A 19,416-nucleotide genomic window follows, 5' to 3' on the forward strand; every position below is an offset into this window, starting at 1 on the left:
TGATGTTTTGTTTTCAAAGTGTTTCCAAATAATCTAACATAAATTTCATGATGTTCCGTTACCAAACATTGCAAATATTCAACTTCTTGCAATAAAAATGATCCAGCGTTTAAAATATCAATTATCGCTCTAAGAGTAAAATACAGTTCCCAATGAGAATCATCTGGAGGCATAAGATCGCCAATAATAAGGCCAAAATATTTCATAAAACGTATTACCTGAGATACAGAAAAACCCAAACGATAATTATTTAATTTTTCTCTCTTCAAAAAAAGAATTCGATTGCTCAATTCACTTACGCCAAAGTCAAAAGCTCCGATACGATCATTTAGATCTTGAAGTGTAAAATACTTTAAATTTACAATGTAGTGTAATAAAATTTGAGACAAATCGTATTCGCAAACTCCTTCTTAAATATCATGCATGATATCAAGGGCACTGTTCTCCAAAATATGAAAATCTTCTATTTCGTTAAATACACATTCTTCGTGTATTCCAGATGTACTAACATCATTTTTTTCAACATCAAGTTTGTAATTTTCCATATTACGTAAAAGTTCGGGTTTTTCATAAGTTGCACTCAGTAATTCGTTACGAGATATTTTACACACTAAACATGGATTATTGGCTGAAAAAGACTGAACAAAACCACCTATTTCGTGACGACCAAGATTATCTGCTACAAATAAGAGACAATTTACATAAATATCGATATTGTCATTCTTCGTGTAAACTGGATGCGTATGTAGAAATTTTAATTCTTTAATGAGTGGTAAAAAGACGTTTCTATCGCCAAAATCTTTTCGATGATTACTATTAAATAATAATGCAACCTGTATATTAACAAGATATATGAGATTGAGCATTTGGAGGTATACATGGTAAAGAATAATATACAGCACCAATTTTTTGAGTGCCAGTTTTTGAGCCAAGTGGGTCATTCACTTCAAATTCATCATAATAAAATATAAGAGGAATAATTATTCTGTTTGGATACTTTTGTAGTAATTTTTTGAATAATTCAGCTTGAATATATTTGAAATTCCATTCGATTCTAATGATAAACTTTGCATATAGGTTAAAATTTGTTGTAAGAAATCAGGTAGAGCAAATAATTTTTGTATAACTGATTGTATAGATACATATTGACCGGTCACATTAGTGGGTACAATTACATAATTTGATTCAATTTTTTTACCAATAGTTTGTTGTCTAATTACGATTCTGGTTCTATTAAAGTATTTTCGTTCTTTAAAGTATTTAAACCGTTTGAATTCTGAATCAAGTGAATCGAATGGATTTTCAAATAAGTTGAAGACTTGCTCAATATTATACTGGATTGCATCGACATTTTTGGTAAAATTTAGAACATTTGGCTTCAGATATGAAAATATTATTTTGTTGACAAATATACGTGTAGAATCAACAATCGTTTGCACATGCGTTCTATTCATTGACAATTCATTATAAAAACTAGATACAAACTTTGCAACTTCATGTTGTAATTGTTTTTTTAAGTCAATAAGATTCTGTTCAGTATTGTCAAAATCATTAATAAATTCTTCACTTTCAAATGAGTCGGAAGTAAGATTAAAATCCCTGTTACTATTATCACTTGGGGCTGGTATATCAACAGCAGAAATTCTTAATACATTTAAAGATCTTTGATTATCTTCTGAATGATCTATAATCAAATGATTTTTAAAAACATTAATATTTTGAAAAATGCGGAAACAGTCATTTTGCATAAATGTGAAACGATTGATACATGTTTCAAATTTGTGAATTACAGAAAAATGACAAATAAACAGATCAATATTTTTGAATCCTCTCTCACATAAGTGGCAACGGAACATCATGAATGATAGAATCACAAACGCAAGATTTATTTATTTACTTCTAAAAAAAAAACTTATTAAAATAGAAAATAAGATTTTAAATAGCGTGAAAGCAATTCACACATATACATATCAATATTACTTTTAAACTTTTATAACTACATTTAACGCTTAACGACATTTCAAACTATATATTTTTGGAAACAGTCAAACTACTATACATAATATAATATATAGAATTATAACGTAATAAAATATATAGAATAGGGATGTTAAATATCGAAACAATTTGCTTGTTGATACTATCGATAGTTTTCAAAATCCTTGTCGATACTATCGACAAATATCGATAATTTTATTAATTGTTTGTTTATTTTTTTTAATTTTAGGTTCTCTAGATTGCAGGTGGTTTATATATATTATATATTTATATTATATGTTTAGTATATATTCGTTGTCTTTATAATAAATGTCTAATTATAATAAATAGTAAGACGATAAGAGCAAAAGACGACAGTAGCGAAAGACAACAAAAGCGAAAGACAATAATATTTGAAACGCATTACTACATATCGATATACAATGGCATCGAGTCGTGGTTTTTTACACAATGTTACCGTCAAAGGCCGTGTTCAGAAATCCTACATGAAAACTATCGATAGTTATGGATAAATTATTTTCCTTATCGACAACTATCGACTGTTAGTGCTTGTCGATAGTATCGATAAATATCGATAAACTTCCCTAATATAGAATTTAACACAAGCATCCCTAATATAGAATTTAACACAATGACAATTATCTTAAAATTGTGTTAAACTAAATTACAAATTGAACATAATCAATTATTAAATCAATTAATGAATGCATAAATATCAAAATTTTATATTAACGAAAATTTCTTTCTTTTATTGTAATAAATGATAAATCAAATTCTCAATCTAAATTGATATCATATGTTATATTTTGTCTTTAAAGTCTGTTCAAAAGATTGATTAAATTCATGACAGATTTGTCATACTTATCCCATTCTGTTGTTCGCCCATAAATATATTTTTGTATAAAAAGCCAAACTTGTTCACAGGCGGATGGATATTTGACATTAAGAACTTGAAAAATCTTGTACAGGATATCAATAGCTTTTAACACATTTTTCATTTTATACATTATATCATCAATGATGATATAAAATGTCTCAATTGCAGTTAATTGTGAGCCTATTGCAATTATATATGGCTGTAGAGTTTCTTTTTGTTTAATGGCTCTCTCTTGTCTTCGACGTTTTATTCTTTCCAATTCCCCTGGAACCTATAAATTTAAATTATTATTATTATTAATTTTTAATTAGTGTTTACATTATCTTATATAAAGATGAAATTTAATCGATTTCATTAGAATCTGATAACAAAATGTCAATTAAACCTCACTTTAATATGACAAATAAAAGCATCCATTGATTCTGCTATAGTAGGTCGCCATATCTTTCCTCCTGGTATCTTTAATCGCATTGGAAGGACATAATACCGGTATTAAAGAAATCAATGCAGCATCTCTGCATTCTGTTCAACATAATTAAATAATAATGAAATTAATTTTTTTTTTAATTATATACTAAATATTTTATTACCATCTCCTTTTTCATATAATTGGATCTCTTCAAGTTGCTTCGCAAAAGTTTTATCTTTTACGATTCGATTTTCTAATAATGTTTCTAATTTTTTAGATAGTTCGGGCCATTCGTTGTAAATATTAGATTTTTCATTAATTAAAGCATTATAATCAGCATCCAACTGAAAAAAGAAACTACATATATAATACAAATTTTTAAAAAGAAATATGTAAAAATAAATTTTTCATTACATACAAGCATGTAACTGAATTCTTGTTTGAGCACTGGGTATTCATTAAAAATGTCATAAACATTTCCTTTTTGTTTTATAAAACTTTGATGTCTCAGTTCACGAGATCCATTCCAATGTTTTTTTACAGACGATCAAGGTGCTGTATTATATCGCAACCATTGCAGATGTATTTCGCAAACACGTTTAGCTATATTTATATTTTAATTTAATAATTTAGTTTTAAACTTAAAAATCTTTTACAAGATATATCGTAATATTAATTAAATTTGTAACGTATCTAAAAAAATATTACTTACAGAACTAACTACATATATTCTATTATTACCTTCAGAATTAATGCTTAGTTCAATATCTGAATTATTAATGTTTTCAGTAGTTCTCTTTCGTTTTCTTTCTATAAGTCCAATTTGTCGACATTCATCAAGTTTATTTCGGTAAAAATCCGGTAATTTTCCTTTCGATATTTTTTGGAAAGGTCCTTCAGATTTTGGTGGAACATAATAAAATGCCTGTTGCTCATTTGGAAACAAATTCTGGATCTTTTTCAATAAAATGTCAAAATCAGCATTCAACAAACGAACTCTACGAACATTAGAATACATTTATATGATATATATATTAATAATATAAATATAGAATAAATATTTTATATATACATATGTATGTATATTTAGCAATTACATTTCTGTCCCGTCCACAGATTTTGCAAACATAAATTGAGTAACAAAAAGTTCGGTCAACTTCCTACGTTTGGTTTCATCGAGTATGTTATGCTTTTCATAAAATTTTATAATAATTTGTCCATCTATAAAACTTAGTAACAGTTTTCTCAAATCCTATTAAAATGCTAAAAAGAAATATTTGTAAAATATTTATAAAATTAATAAAATATTTATATAAAATTGTATTTTGCATGAAAACATTACCGCATTTTGAATTGATGTAGAATGATTTAAGGTGTATGAAATGTTAGATTTGTTCTGATTGTTATTACTTTTTTCTAACCCACTTTCCTTAATATTATCACATTCCTTTAATGCTGAATTTTTATTATCTTCTTCGGTACTCGTACATTCATCTGATGAATCGTTTAATATATTCCCAGTATTATAATGTTTACTATGAAAGTCATCAATTGAAGTTGTGTTTAATATTTGTGTTGTTTTATCTTTCAAGGGATTTCTTTGTGGACACGATGTCTAAAAAAACAAAACAAAAGCATTAATAAATATATTTCTTTCAATTAAGTAATTATATTTTATATTTATTGTTTACAACTCGATTTTATATTTATATACATAAATTTTTTATATATTTTTATACATAACTATTTATATTTTTATATATAACTATTTTAAATATTTTATATATATATTTTATAATTTTATATACTTTTTATATATTTTATATATTTTATTGTTTTATAATATTTATTGCTTTATTTTTATTAGTTATTCAAATTTTGAAGAAAAGAAATATTTTATTAAACATACCGAAGGTTGTGCATCAGGTTAATAACTATATAAACTAATAAACTAATAAACTACAGGATAATTTAGAAAATCTTGCTTCTTTTTGCTTATTTGATTCTTGAGGCTCTTTTTCATTATTTTGACATTGTAATTGATTTTGACACTGTATCAATTGATTATCATCATTGTCGTCATTTGATACTATTAGTAATTTTTCCTATAAAGGTAGCAGAGATATTAATTTTTCCAAACATTTACAATTTAATTCATTCTTTATTGTTTCTTAATATTTCAAAAAGCATAAAAATTTTTATCTTACCAATTTTATACTGTCTATCAATAATCTTCTTTTCTCAAGAAAACAGCGAATCTCTCCAATCGTAGTTATTATTCGTGCTATTTCAATTTCACTTATATTCAGAAAAGCTTCTTTATCAATGTCTTCCTCTAAAACATGAGATGTAAAGAATAAAAGAATTAAAGAAAATTAATATTGTTTAACGATTAAACTTAAATCTGGCCTTGTTTTCATTTACAATTATTTAAACCGTATCGGTCAATACAGTCTCGGACAAAATGATAGCACACGTGTGCTATCTTTCATTGCTCGGAAACTACGTAGAATTCTCCAAATGTAAAAAATAGTACATAATGATTACGACAAGAAAAAGAAACTTGTTATTAAAGAAGAACGTCCTTTCTAATATTCGCAGTTCGCAGGAGAAACACGTAAATACAGAGGGCGAAATGATAGCACATTTCCAAAATGTATAGAGAAATTTATTATTAAAGCACAATTAATATGAAAATTAATAATGAGTATAACCTCCCTGATTCTCAACGACTTCAATAGTTGTTTTTAAAAAAAAATATTTAATTGTTAATTGCAAATTACATATTTTTTCTTAAAAACAACTATGTTTTTTCTTTACACCAATTGATTCCTCTCAATATTTTGTACATAAAAGTATTAAGGTAAGATAATCGAAAAATGAATATTTTACTAGATATTTTATGGTTTATGTAAAATTAAGAAATGATTTCAAGCCTCATAACTCGGAAAGTACTTAATGAAAACTAACTTAATTATAGTGTTTTGGAAAGCTCTCGAGATAAGCTACAAGAATATGTAAAAGCATATAGGGTGTCCTATTTAAAAAGTTGGAGGTGACCTTCACATAACCTTGACAACGCTATTCGAGGTCATAATAATGTTACTGTGTAATGCGCCACATAAAACCCTATAACTTTTGTATATAAAACATTTTTTTTAAAAATGCGTATTTTTCGAAATATTAAGGGGTTTCCACACTTTTGGTAAACCCTGTATATATACAGGGCGATCCTGAAAAACGATCCGTCTATAAAATGACGTATTCCTGACACCATTCTAAGACAATTTTTCCTTTACCAAAATTTGATTTGAAGCGTAGTTTTTGAAATATGAGCAAAAATAGTTAGTAAATCACGCGTCGGATACAGAAGGCAGGCAGGAGCGGCGCGGCGTGCCGCGAGCGCGGGCGCAGCTGACCGCCCGACGGGTGATTACCACCGCATGAGTCGCTAACTATTTTATCTTATAACAAAATTATGCTTTAAATAAAATTTTAGTAAAGAAGAAAATGTCTTAGAATTACGTCAGATATACGTGTTCCTTAAAATAACGTTATTTTAATAATGAAAAGTTGTTCCGGATCGCCGGCCGTCCGACGTTGCAATCAGCTGATTGCTACACGCGATGTGTGTATGGCGGAGTGTGTGCGTAAGAGAGAGAGAGAGAGAGAGAGAGGGAGGGTAGGAGGGACAGACATTCATACACACGCACGCACTTTTTTTCTCGCTCTCTTTCTCTCTTTTACGCAACACTCATACACTCTCTCATTCAGTCTCTCACTCACTCACTCACTCACCTGCTTACTCACTTGCTCACTCACCTTGTAGCAGCGTAGCGTATCTTCATGCTATGTATTGTTGTATCTGCTGCACGGTTATGATTGCTAGAGATGCGCGACACATCGAAATTTTTTCGATTATTAGTCTCACACTCGATTGACACAATACAGATTATGCGATAACGAGTTTACTGTTTATTCACTCACTATTGATTTATCGATACCAAAAATTACTTTCAAAGAAACGCGAATGCAAACAGCACATGACTCGACGCGAAGCGACGGACCGCGGAGACTGCGCGACCACAAGAGTTATGTTGCCAGAAACGCGACACGCGACATCTAACAAACGACTTGCGCGTGGCGCGTGATTGACGCGAGATAAGACGAACGATCGGCTAAAACCTTCGCATTGCGAATGCGGTAGAAAACATGAAACGTATAATGACATACTTAAAAAATTAATTATTTATTATAAATAATAACTATTAATAATTTCTAATTATAATAAATAATTATTATTTTAAAAAGCATGTGTTATACGTTATTACGTTTTCGAAATTATTGCATTCACGATGCGAAGATTTAAGTCAATCGCAAGAATAATGTAATTAAAATTACATTTGGAAAAATTTATTTTTATTCTGCTCACAATGAAATGTTCCAACGTGAAAATGTATTGGTCGCTCTGAAAAGAGCGGATTGACTAAAAAAAATTTTAAAGCAGATGCTCAAAATGCCCGCCATCCATCCTAATGCAAGCTCTCATGCGTTTTAATAAGTTTCTTTCGACGTTTTCCATTATTTCTTCGTCAATATTCCAAATAGCGAATCGTAATCTTGTCTCCAGATCTTCAATATCTTCGGGAAGCGTTTTATAAATTACTTCCTTGCAGTATCCCCATAAGAAAAAATCTAGAGGATTGAGATCCGGAGATCTTGCGGGCCAACGTATCGGGCCGTACCGACCCATCCAGCGTCCGGGAAAATTCTCGTTTAAGTAATTCGTCCTGGCGTTGTGTGGCCCAACACCGTCTTGTTGGAAGATAATATCGTTTCTTTCAAATAATGGCACATCTTCTAAGAAATGTGGTAGATTTTCTGTTAATAAATCGACGTAGATTCTTCCAGTTAAAATATCTGGAAGAATAACTGGACCAAGTATTTCAGTGCCCATTATTCCAGCCCATACATTAATCTTCCAACGAGTTTGAAAATTTCGAAATCGCGTGACTCTGGGATTTTCTTCGCTCCAAAAGTGCATATTATGCACATTAAAAATTCCTTCTTGTGTGAATAGCGATTCATCACTGAATATCACACGAGAGGAATATCTGGGATCTCGATCGACGTTTCGCAGAAAATTTTCGCAAAACGTTCGTCTTGATAATCGCAGGCTTATTGATTGCATCATCGATCGTGCGTCTAATTTATACGATCTTCGCTGGGGGTCTATGCCCCTCCTCGCCTCCCGCGACCAATCGCGAATGTAGCGGACGCTAATTAGAAAATCTACCACATTTCTTAGAAGATGTGCCATTATTTGAAAGAAACGATATTATCTTCCAACAAGACGGTGCTGGGCCACACAACGCCAGGATCGTTACGAATTACTTAAACGAGAATTTTCCCGGACGCTGGATGGGTCGGTACGGCCCGATACGTTGGCCCGCAAGATCTCCGGATCTCAATCCTCTAGATTTTTTCTTATGGGGATACTGCAAGGAAGTAATTTATAAAACGCTTCCCGAAGATATTGAAGATCTGGAGACAAGATTACGATTCGCTATTTGGAATATTGACGAAGAAATAATGGAAAACGTCGAAAGAAACTTATTAAAACGCATGAGAGCTTGCATTAGGATGGATGGCGGGCATTTTGAGCATCTGCTTTAAAATTTTTTTTAGTCAATCCGCTCTTTTCAGAGCGACCAATACATTTTCACGTTGGAACATTTCATTGTGAGCAGAATAAAAATAAATTTTTCCAAATGTAATTTTAATTACATTATTCTTGCGATTGACTTAAATCTTCGCATCGTGAATGCAATAATTTCGAAAACGTAATAACGTATAACACATGCTTTTTAAAATAATAATTATTTATTATAATTAGAAATTATTAATAGTTATTATTTATAATAAATAATTAATTTTTTAAGTATGTCATTATACGTTTCATGTTTTCTACCGCATTCGCAATGCGAAGGTTTTAGCCGATCGTTCGTCTTATCTCGCGTCAATCACGCGCCACGCGCAAGTCGTTTGTTAGATGTCGCGTGTCGCGTTTCTGGCAACATAACTCTTGTGGTCGCGCAGTCTCCGCGGTCCGTCGCTTCGCGTCGAGTCATGTGCTGTTTGCATTCGCGTTTCTTTGAAAGTAATTTTTGGTATCGATAAATCAATAGTGAGTGAATAAACAGTAAACTCGTTATCGCGTAATCTGTATTGTATCAATCGAGTGTGAGACTAATAATCGAAAAAATTTCGATGTGTCGCGCATCTCTAGCAATCATAACCGTGCAGCAGATACAACAATACATAGCATGAAGATACGCTACGCTGCTACAAGGTGAGTGAGCAAGTGAGTAAGCAGGTGAGTGAGTGAGTGAGTGAGAGACTGAATGAGAGAGTGTATGAGTGTTGCGTAAAAGAGAGAAAGAGAGCGAGAAAAAAAGTGCGTGCGTGTGTATGAATGTCTGTCCCTCCTACCCTCCCTCTCTCTCTCTTTCTCTCTCTCTCTCTCTCTCTCTCTCTCTCTCTCTCTCTCTTACGCACACACTCCGCCATACACACATCGCGTGTAGCAATCAGCTGATTGCAACGTCGGACGGCCGGCGATCCGGAACAACTTTTCATTATTAAAATAACGTTATTTTAAGGAACACGTATTTCTGACGTAATTCTAAGACATTTTCTTCTTTACTAAAATTTTATTTAAAGCATAATTTTGTTATAAGATAAAATAGTTAGCGACTCATGCGGTGGTAATCACCCGTCGGGCGGTCGGCTGCGCCCGCGCTCGCGGCACGCCGCGCCGCTCCTGCCTGCCTTCTGTACCCGACGCGTGATTTACTAACTATTTTTGCTCATAATTCAAAAACTACGCTTCAAATCAAATTTTGGTAAAGGAAAAATTGTCTTAGAATGTTGTCAGGAATACGTCATTTTATAGACGGATCGTTTTTCAGGATCGCTCTGTATATATATATCACTATATAGTCATAAGTAGATGTTAGTTGTTTCTTTTATGCTCGAGATGGAGCCACTGTTGTTCTAAGGTGGCGCGGCTTACTTTTCTAGAGATATATGTGTATCGGGTCTTGAGAGAGCGAAAGTGTTCGGCAAGAGACAAGAGCGTTTTCTTTGATTTTCCATTTTGATAATAAATACGCAATAATCTGTGTAATGCTCACTAATTAACTGACAACAAAAACATTCATACGCAACATTAATAAATGATCTTTGGAATATTGGGGTTATGTGAGAGTGTGTGTATGCGTGTGTGTGTGTGTGTATGTGTGTGTGTTAAGAATCTACATATATACATATACATATTTATAAACATTTAATACACTTTGTAAGTGTAAGGAAACCCTCTCTGTATCATTAGTCGCATACGTACGAAGGTAATGTTTTAAGCTCAATAAGGTCGAAACTGTCTATTTTTGAGAGTTGTGCCATTGAGACTTTTAATAATCCTCTTAAAGGTTCTCCACCGTGGCGTGGTGGAGGGGCTTACGGTCGCATCCAAGGTCACTCTCTTAAGAATGGTATCAGGTACGACTAACGAAGAGAGACCCTCCCCCAAGCTAAAGTATTTGTAACCATGCCGACGGCTGTGTGGCGCAGAGGAAACTGTATCGCGAACGGTCCCGCCGAATACCGGGCATTCTCCGGGTGTATTAATCCTTCATATTAAGGACGTGCTAAGCCCCAGTTATTCGCGACTATGGTTGGGTGAGATCGCACATTCGCAGTACTCGTGGGACCAGAATGAATATGATTTTAAAGATTAAAAATAAAGACACTGATCTAAGCAAAGTCTTCCAGGACGTGGCTTCCTTAAGAAATGAACGGTCGGAGGAATCCAACTCAGGAATGGGCTTGATCGAAGACCGTCCAAAAATCCAAGTAAGATATAGCGGAGCAACCAGACGCCGCTATAAAAAACAGCTTTAGAGGGAGGAGGAAGCTGTAAAAGTCCAAACTTCTTCCACTGTGCCAAATTCTAGGCCTGGAGGAGATGAGGCTCTGGTTGCAGCACCTATACGTGCTCGACCAGAGCTCAGCATCCTCATTCCCACTAATATTCACCAACAGATCCAAGATCTCAGATCAAGGGTCCTGTGCTCAGACGACTATGGGCTTTATTAGGCTAGCCCTCACTTTAGAGGGCTATCCTGACAAAAAATTACGAATCGAAGAATGTAGCATGATCAGGAAACTGATTAGGGGGCATATCCTCGAACTTTCCGAAAGTAAAGCTCCCATGTTCTCCGGTTCTTGGGAGAGGGACGCTTTAGTCTTTGCTTGCGCCGATGAGCAGTCGGGGGACTTGCTCAAAAGCTTTTCCTCTTAAAGTTGGGAGAAAACTCCCTATGTGTGCTGTCATTTGATGAGTTGCCTAATCGTCATTGAGTGGTAGAGCACGTGGAAGAACCAGACAAGGAGGCCTTGAAGTTCCTGGTAGACAAAATACGGGCCTGACGTGCAGTGATTGGATCGTCACCAGAAAAAGCGAAAGCAGGGATGCTACGAGCATCCACTTCGCCTGCTTGATTGGGGATCCATCACTGGAGGCCTGCAACTTCAGACTCTTCTGTCGTCTTGGACGGGCAACCGTAAGCTCGAAAAAAAGCACAAAAGGGATTCTGAATCCGTTGAGGGAACAGTTGAAGAGGTTGTCTAATTATGGCAGTTTCCGTAGTTTCTTTTACTCAAATTAACTTGCATCACATCAAAGGCGCCTCGGTTATTTTTACCAGAAGAATTAGGATAGCAACATGTTGGACTTGAAGGCCAGATTGGCCGTCGTTCCGACTAGATTCCATACCAGATAATCTCAAAACAGCTGCAGTTTAAGCAACGCCATTTCTGATGCCTTTAAAGCAAACTACCCTTTGCACGATATTCTGTTGAAAATTGAACAGATAACTTCAACCTTGAGATAATCTCAACTCAATACGGGAAGTAACAGAGGATCTTTTTGATCTAGATGATATAAGGGATCGACCTAGTCCTACTCGTTTATTCTATTAATACTACTGCTGAAACTGTTGATTAAAATGTCTTAAACTAAAACATATCAAAAATTCAGGCAATTCGGCAGAAAGCCATTTTCCATTAAATTAATGCGGAGTCCTTTAATTTCATTTCATTTTCTATTCTGTAATTGAAATATTATTTATATATATCTATCACTTTTTTTAAGCAAATACAACTTTTAATATCTAACGTTCCGCATGATTTTTGTGAATTAATAAATCATTGCAATATACTTTACAATTGGAAAATCAAGAATTTGATAGATATCTTATCACGATGCTTACGCAATAATATTGAAGATATACAAACAGATTATAAATACAGAAATATTACAAGTTCCATACAGGTAGTGTATAATACGTTGTATATGATATACTGAAATATATATGTACAAGTATGCATATCTCTATATGTATATGTATATGCATATGTATATGTATGTGTATATGCATATGTATATGTATATGTATATGTATATGAATATGCATATGTATACATATATGAGTTCAGATGTCAATATACACACAATGAGAACTGTCTGTATCATTTAAGTAATTACAATAATTACTTTTGAAAACACTTTATAAAAAATATTGATTAAATTTTATTACATTACTATATACACAATTATTACATTGCTATATACACATTTGTTATGTACATATAGGATATATCAAACATCGTCATAAATGAACAACCGGAAATAAGAAAAAAAGAAATTACATATACTATTGGTATGATCGTAACGCACGCACCGAACCCGTATTTGTCTTCGTGTGAAATAAATAATCTTCATGATGGTGTGATAATTGGTTGGCATTACAAATGTATAGCTACGCTCGTACAGAAAAAATTGAATTCTTTAATTCCGCATCTGAGCGAATGCTGTGAAAAATCAGCACACGTGTTTATGTAGATGTCAAGCTTGCAAATCAGATAATTACAGATTTATCTGTCAACCGCACTATATAATTCTTGCAGAAAATATTATAATGTGTTATGTACCACAAGGTATGTATAAAATATTAGTAGCGTTCTCTCTTATAGATTATATATGTTTTATATGATTATTTATTTCTCTAAAAACGCGCAATATATAAAACATATTTATTTTTATTTTAGATATTGTGTCAATATGTTCACCAAAATGGATCAATAATGTAGAGATAGGACGATATTTTTCTAAATTTGAAGGCACTTATTACACACCAAATGAAAACTTGGCAAGGAATTATCCAATTGACATCGCTGTTATGCACGAAATATTTTCTAATCAGTAGTGTATGTAATAATATCCAAAATTTATTATATATATATATACAGGGTGCGCCAAAAGTCTGGATACACCTAAATATCTCACAAACGGTGCATTTTAGAAAAAAATGTTTCAGGCAAAAGTTGTTTGGTTTCGAGGGGGCCATAAGACTGTACCATTGGTTTGACCTTGAAGAGTCATTTGAAGGTCACGTGAAGGTCACTTCAATTTTTTTAAATGGAACACCCTATATATTTTTGCACACTCTTGTAGCTTATCTCGAGAGCTTTCCAAAACACTATAATTAAGTACCTTTTCGTTAAGTACTTCTTGAGTTATGAGGCTTGAAATAATTTCTTAATTTTACATAAACCGTAAAATATCTTGTAAAATATTTATTTTTCGATTATTTTACCTTAATACTTTTACGTACAAAATAATGAGAGAAATCAATTGGTGCAAAGAAAACACATAGTTGTTTTGAAGAAAAAATATGTAATTTGCAATTAACAATTCCATATTTTTTCTTAAAAACAACTATGTGTTTTCTTTACACCAATTGATTCCTCTCATTATTTTCTACATAAAAGTATTAAGGTAAGATAATCGAAAAATGAATATTTTACAAGATATTTTACGGTTTATGTAAAATTAAGAAATTATTTCAAGCCTCATAACTCAAAAAGTACTTAACGAAAAGGTACTTAATTATAGTGTTTTGGAAAACTCTCGAGATAAGCTACAAGAATGTGCAAAAATATATAGGGTATTCCATTTAAAAAAATTGAAGTAACCTTCACGTGACCTTCAAATGACTCTTCAAGGTCAAACCAATGGTACCACCTTATGTCCCCCTTGAAACCATACAACTTTTGCCTGAAACAATTTTTACTAAAATGCACCGTTTGTGAGATATTTAGGTGTATCCAGACTTTTGGCGCACCCTGTATATATATATGTATATTTTAAAATTATCATTAAATTTCTTTGATGTCGGCTCTCGAATATAAAATATGTGATATTAATATTCGGGTAATAAGAGCCTATCGCGGATGTAATTGCGTAATGATCAAAACTTTACTTGGAATAATCTCTTGGAATAATCTCTATTAAATCTCAAACCAAGAGATTATTCCAAGTAAAGTTTTGATCATTACGCAATTACATCCGCGATAGGCTCTTATTACCCGAATATTAATATCACATATTTTAAAATTATGTATAAATATTTTTTAACATTTTTCCATGAAGATATTATGATATTGTAGACATAAAATTAAAAGTAATGTTAATGAGTGAATTATATTTTATCTTTCAATGTATGAAAGTTAAAATATAAGAATATATGTAGAATACGTGTAGAATTATATGGCAAGAAATTTTTGTGAGACATTTTAACTAGTCAAACTTTTTTATTGATGAATTCTCTTGAATTTCCACAAAAGTTTCCACAACACCGATTTCCCCATTTCGATTCTCAATTTATCGCTCGTTATGTACAATGTATTACATAATTCTATAAACCTTATGAATCTCATATTATGTATTAAAATTAGACATATGCGTGTCTTTTACAAAGTATTCTATACAGGCTGTCACAAAAAGATCGGAAAGTATCTCGGAAAACATAAATATTGTAAAAAAATGTTTAATACAAAAGGAAAGTTCTAAAAAAAGGTTGCAACGTTTAAAAAAGTTTTTTTAGCCTTCTCAGTTTGAATGGCGCTGCCAAGGTCAGGACAAAATGATCATGAATTTTTTAACCTTTTCGCTGCGGCGAAGTCTAATGCGGAGCGCGTGTGACAAACGACACATATTTAGCCGTGACTGATACAAGACAAAGTTTATAAAATTTTATAAAGTTTTATACTCTTCGCTGTTGTGCAAAGCATGTCAGTTACTAGTATGAAAATATTTCAACAATAATGATAAAAAAAAGGTGCCAACAGCATCATCTTGGTGATAACTATTGGACGCCTTAAGGCGCCAACAGCATACAATCACCAAAATTTCAAAACGTCTACAGGCGCCTATAACAAGGGAAGGGTTTGAAGCTAAAATCCTGATTTTTTAATGCAAATTCTTATAGTCATTTTCAAGACATTTACAAAATACTATCCCATTAAAAAAAAGGTAAAAAAATATGAAGATAAAAAATATCCCATGTACATATAAAATGTGCCAATAAGTAAAACAAAAAACTTAAAGAATTGTCTACCCTTAATACTTAAATAAAAAATAACAGAATCTAAAAATAATTTTCTCCTAAATAGCATCTTGTAAAAAGTAAGAAATCAAAATTAAATATGAAATTAGTAATTATAACTAGCCAAGTACTTAGAAGCAATTTGTGAAGATCTGTAATTTGAAATAATATTTGCCATTTTACATTTATAAAAATATTATACATAGATTTTCCTCATGAAAATAAAACGCATTTTATTTTTACTAAGAAAAACTTCTTTTTCAAAATAAATTTATTTTTTATATAATAATAAATATTTTGTATGATATATAAAATAGCATTATTATGTCATAGACATTATTGTAAATATAGATTATTTAACTGTTAACTCCATTTCAAAATCGACCACGTAGATTTCGAATTTAGAAATGTCCTGTGCCAAATTTATCGAAATTTTGAAATTGATATTAAAATAATTATAAGCTTTATCAAATAAGCCTGGAACTAAAATGGTTAAAACCAAATAATTCGTCAATCTTGATTTTAAATATTTATAATATTTACTAATTATAAAAATTTATGAGTTACAATATGATCCAGGTAAGTTTTTGATTGTCATTTTAGCCTTAATTCGTTTAGTCCACGACCTAATTTCAAAACAACAATTTCAATTTAGCACAGAACACTCTTAAATTCGAAATTAGCAACGATGTAGTCGACGTTATGGCGCATTAAAGGTTAAATAAAACTATATAAATTTACTATTTGCAAGAAAATTTATTACATAATAATGATATTTTATATATTATACAAAATATTTATCATACAAAAATTAAATTTAATTTAAAAACAAATCTCTCCTAATAAAAATAAGATGCATTTTAATATTATGGGAAAGAAATCGGTGTATAATATTTTTATGACAAATATTATTTCAAATTACACACTCTTACAAATTGAATTGCTTCTAAGTACTCGATTAATTATAATTATTGATTTCATATTTGGTTTTGACTTTTTATTTTTTAGTAGAAACTTTTGGAGAAAATTGTTTTTAGTTTGTATTATTTTCCGAGTTTTAGGAATAAATATTTTTTAAGCTCTTTGTTCCATACAAGTTGGCATATTTTTTATGTGGAGTATTTTTTACCTTTGTCCAGGTATTTTTAATGAGGTGAATAAATATATTGAAAAAAATTACTTCTCTTTTTTGCACCATTCTGGGATACTTTTAGAACCTTTAATCACTGTAGTATTTTTCTCTCGTTTGCTGCACTATTTCGCGTAACTCTTCTAATCTCACATATGCATAATCATCCATATGATGATATGTGATTTTATCTCTTAAAGCGTTTTTCACATTGTAGCGAATAATCGAACATGCTCGACGTGAATGCCAGTTGAGAGACAAAATCGCTTTTCGTTTATGCGTACGAGCATACGTACGTGAGTCTGAACCTGGAAATTATAGAGAAGAATGAAAAATGCCACAATTCTATTATGTAATTCAATATGCATCATTTCTCAAGATTGACTGCACCAATCTTACTCAAACTGAAATCGCAATCGAAAGTTTGTATTCACATTATGTCATAAAAGTGTCGTTTTTGATTACGGCTTTTGTTTTTGAAATATCTTTTCGAAAGTTTACTTGATATAAAATTCCGGGTTAGTTACTTGAAAGCGCCGTGATTGCAGATAGGAAAAATCGTTAATAAGCCAAAAAGAATATTTATGCACTTTTGCTTCCTCATTGCTTGACTACATGGGCTAAGGATCTTATGTAATCTTTTAGAAAGAAACATAAAAAAACGAGGCTAATTAATTATTAATGTTTATTAACTGGCTATTAATTTTTAATTGATTAAATAAATTATTAATTATTAATTATATTGAATGCTATTATTTGTTATAAGATTTAAAGCAAAGTAAGAAAAATACTATTATTAAATTATCGATTATACAGTGAGATCTATATGATAAATAATTATTATATTCGAAAGTATGCGGAAAAGAGCCACGTATTACATTACCATGGGTGTGTACATCTATATTATAATGTATCATTCTTGTGGGTGTTACAAAAATTTGGAAGCCATCAGTCAGAATAATGTTAAAAACTTAAATTCTGACTGCTTATTAATAAGTAATTACAAAAAATAAGAAGAATAAAATAAAATCAAACTGTGTAAATAAGTAAAAAAATGTGTTTATATGTAAGGAAGATCAGATTTTTTTTTATCTTTATTAAGGGGAAGATTGATATGAAAAGATCAAAAAATAGCATTCAATTCTCGAATATATTCTTAAGTTAAAATTGAATATTTAAATCGTAAAATTTATTTGACAAGATTAAACTATATTAATATTCGAATATTAATATTCATCTATGTCGGTTTTTTCCATTCTTGCAATCGAACGTGATTTATTTAATAGTTATTTTAATTTTCATTAAATAAATAAACATAATGAAATATAAAAATGTCACGGACGGCCTCCGCAAGTCTGCCAGCCGAATCGGATAACCGCAATCAGGATCAGGGCTCGGGAGAATAACAGTGAAAAAAAATGCGATTTGTTTCGTGTCAAAATAAATTAAAATAAAATTTATATACGTTCTTTGATGTGTGTGTGTGTGTGTGTGTGTGTGTGCGCGTGTACAAGTATACAAGTATGAATAAGTGTGTGTGTGTGAATGCATAATATGTGCTTGTGTATTTGAACATGATTTTATAATTGTACGCAGTGTAATTGTACAAGCGTGTTTATTACACATGAGTGTGTATTAGAAGGCGATAATGCTGTCGATTGTGCGCATCACAAATATTAAAATGCGTGCCGGTGTGATTACAGTCGCCGGAAACAATTATAACTAAAATTTAAAAAAATAATATCTTTCAAAATCAATAAATGAACAAAGTATTTGAATGTAAAAATGATAAAGTTGTTTTCTCTCACCTATATTGAAGAGAAAAACGATATAGAATGATATAAGAAACGATATAAGAAGATTGAACATAGATTTCAGTTTTATTATATTCATAAATTAAAATTGAAAATTTTTATCATAGAGTTTATACTGTACAAAGCCGAGCTACGAATATTGACAATAGTTTACTTCGATAATTCTTCGCAATTCCTTGTATATTTCGCGATTGTATATGATATGTATTGTATATTCATTAATTTATTTAATTTTTCGTATATATATAAATAATTAATTATAATAAATATAATATTACATTATAATAAATATAAGAATAATAAAATTAAGGAGCAAGAAATGTCGATACGATCATAACTCCAATAAGAAAAATATGATCTCTCTCTCTCTCTCTCTCTCTCTCTCTCTCAGCGCATATATATAAATAACGATCAAAAAGGCAAAAAATTCCATTAAAATATTATTGGAATAAGACCATAAAACTACCTGTATACATCTCAAGAAGCGAAAAAAAATTGTTCAGAAATTCTCTCCAAAGAATTTGTCACACGTATTTACTGCTATGGTCCAACTTTTTTGACCAATCAGAACAGAGGTGTCCCTTTTGTTCTGATTGGTAAACCAAATGCTGTGAATCATTTCTAAAGACAGTGCATCTTTAGTCTAAACCACGTGCAACATCCAACGAAGTGCATGTGAT

At 31.2% G+C, this 19,416-nt stretch overlaps 1 protein-coding gene and 1 pseudogene across 1 annotated transcript; one reads left to right on the forward strand and one right to left on the reverse strand.

Annotated features, from left to right (window-relative positions):
* Positions 1-3,476: 3,476 nt before the first annotated feature.
* LOC145977389 (uncharacterized) lies at positions 3,477-4,719 on the reverse strand. The gene is made up of 5 exons (XM_083109334.1): positions 4,627-4,719; positions 4,382-4,547; positions 4,026-4,282; positions 3,703-3,887; positions 3,477-3,628 (listed from the first exon to the last, which is right to left on the reverse strand). Exons 2-4 carry the CDS (start codon positions 4,411-4,413, stop codon positions 3,832-3,834), a joined length of 345 nt encoding a protein of 114 aa, XP_082965460.1. The 5' UTR covers positions 4,414-4,547; positions 4,627-4,719; the 3' UTR covers positions 3,477-3,628; positions 3,703-3,831.
* Positions 4,720-13,068: 8,349 nt separating this feature from the next.
* On the forward strand, positions 13,069-13,612 carry LOC145959804 (uncharacterized; annotated as a pseudogene).
* The last annotated feature ends 5,804 nt before the right edge of the window (positions 13,613-19,416 follow it).

The sequence above is a fragment of the Camponotus vicinus genome, unplaced genomic scaffold, assembly GCF_025532165.1.
Source record: "Camponotus vicinus isolate PSW18456_S1 unplaced genomic scaffold, iyCamVici1.0 SCAF_1, whole genome shotgun sequence".
Classification (NCBI taxonomy): domain Eukaryota; kingdom Metazoa; phylum Arthropoda; class Insecta; order Hymenoptera; family Formicidae; genus Camponotus; species Camponotus vicinus.

What these genes read in the sequence shown, in the direction of transcription:
- LOC145977389 (XM_083109334.1), bottom strand. Translation starts at nt 4,413, where the DNA reads ATGTTTGCAAAATCTGTGGACGGGACAGAAAT. An exon ending in TCTGTGGACGGGACAGAAAT is followed by an intron (nt 4,283 to 4,381) that starts GTAATTGCTAAA and finishes TAATGTTCGTAG; the next exon opens with AGTTCGTTTGTTGAATGCTG. An exon ending in ACTAAGCATTAATTCTGAAG is followed by an intron (nt 3,888 to 4,025) that starts GTAATAATAGAA and finishes ATATAAATATAG; the next exon opens with CTAAACGTGTTTGCGAAATA.